The 1,046-nt window shown below is 29.8% G+C and overlaps 1 protein-coding gene across 1 annotated transcript; it reads right to left on the bottom strand.

Annotated features, from left to right (window-relative positions):
• Positions 1–131: 131 nt before the first annotated feature.
• On the bottom strand, positions 132–1,027 carry LOC115033253 (zinc finger MYM-type protein 1-like). Its single transcript, XM_029485514.1, has 2 exons — positions 858–1,027; positions 132–777 (listed from the first exon to the last, which is right to left on the bottom strand). Exons 1-2 carry the CDS (start codon positions 1,025–1,027, stop codon positions 420–422), a joined length of 528 nt encoding a protein of 175 aa, XP_029341374.1. The 3' UTR covers positions 132–419.
• Positions 1,028–1,046: the final 19 nt, after the last annotated feature.

Genomic DNA, 1,046 nt, shown 5'->3' on the forward strand with positions numbered 1-1,046 from the left:
AATAGTCAATGCATTTTACCCTATTATATTATAGTATTACCTATAGCTTGTGAAACATCTCTATTCATCGCACTGTCAACTTCTGCATTTAATAATTGTATAATCGCCCGATAATTTTGAAATTACTGCTCTACAATTTTTAAACCTACAGTTCCATCGGGTATCGCTAATCCTTGTTAGAGAAGTTTCTTTTATTCCCAATTTCTTTTGGATCTCACAAAACTTAATATTATTTGTAGGATGAGAAAAATATACATACAATGATTCGAGGCAATTGAATACAATTCTGGTGTCCTAAAAGTAAAAACATTTAATCATTACACCAAATGACTACTAAGATTAAAATATATTAATTTATCTTAAGAATAAGTATGTGTATAGAGATTAATAATTATATTCATACAAATTGTTCAAAATAATCATAACTTAAACACAATATTGGTGGTAATGACAAATACCTTCACAACTTTGCACATATCCATAATTAAAAGGTTTACTTTGTGTGCCATGCAGTGAATGTAAATTGCTTCTGGATGCTGAGTTTTAATTTTTTGTTGAACACCATTAAACTGGCCTGACATCACAGATACCCCATCATATGATTGGGCTACTATGGATTGAGAAATGCCATTTTTTTCAAAAAAGTTTGTCATGGCTGAAGCAAGTGCGTTAGCATCTTGTTTCATCGATACATCAAAAAACCCCAAAAACCGTTCAACAACATTTAACCCGTTAGTATATCTTACACAAAGTGAAAGTTGTTCTTGTCTGAAGCATCTAAAAAGAAATAGAATACATTTATATTTTAAACCTCTAACAACAGAACAAAACAAAACAATAACTTTGATTATTATTACCTTGCTTCATCACACATTACACTGAAAATTCCACATTCTTTAATTTCTCCAACTATTTGATCAACTATATTTTTAGCACAAAGATCAATAAGTTGGTTTTGGATGGACCAACTAGTGTAGTTAGTTTTGCATTGGAACTTAGTTGCAAAGTTTTCATTTAACTTTGACATCAATAAACAAGTTTCTTTA

Source organism: Acyrthosiphon pisum, chromosome X (assembly GCF_005508785.2).
Source record: "Acyrthosiphon pisum isolate AL4f chromosome X, pea_aphid_22Mar2018_4r6ur, whole genome shotgun sequence".
NCBI lineage: Eukaryota > Metazoa > Arthropoda > Insecta > Hemiptera > Aphididae > Acyrthosiphon > Acyrthosiphon pisum.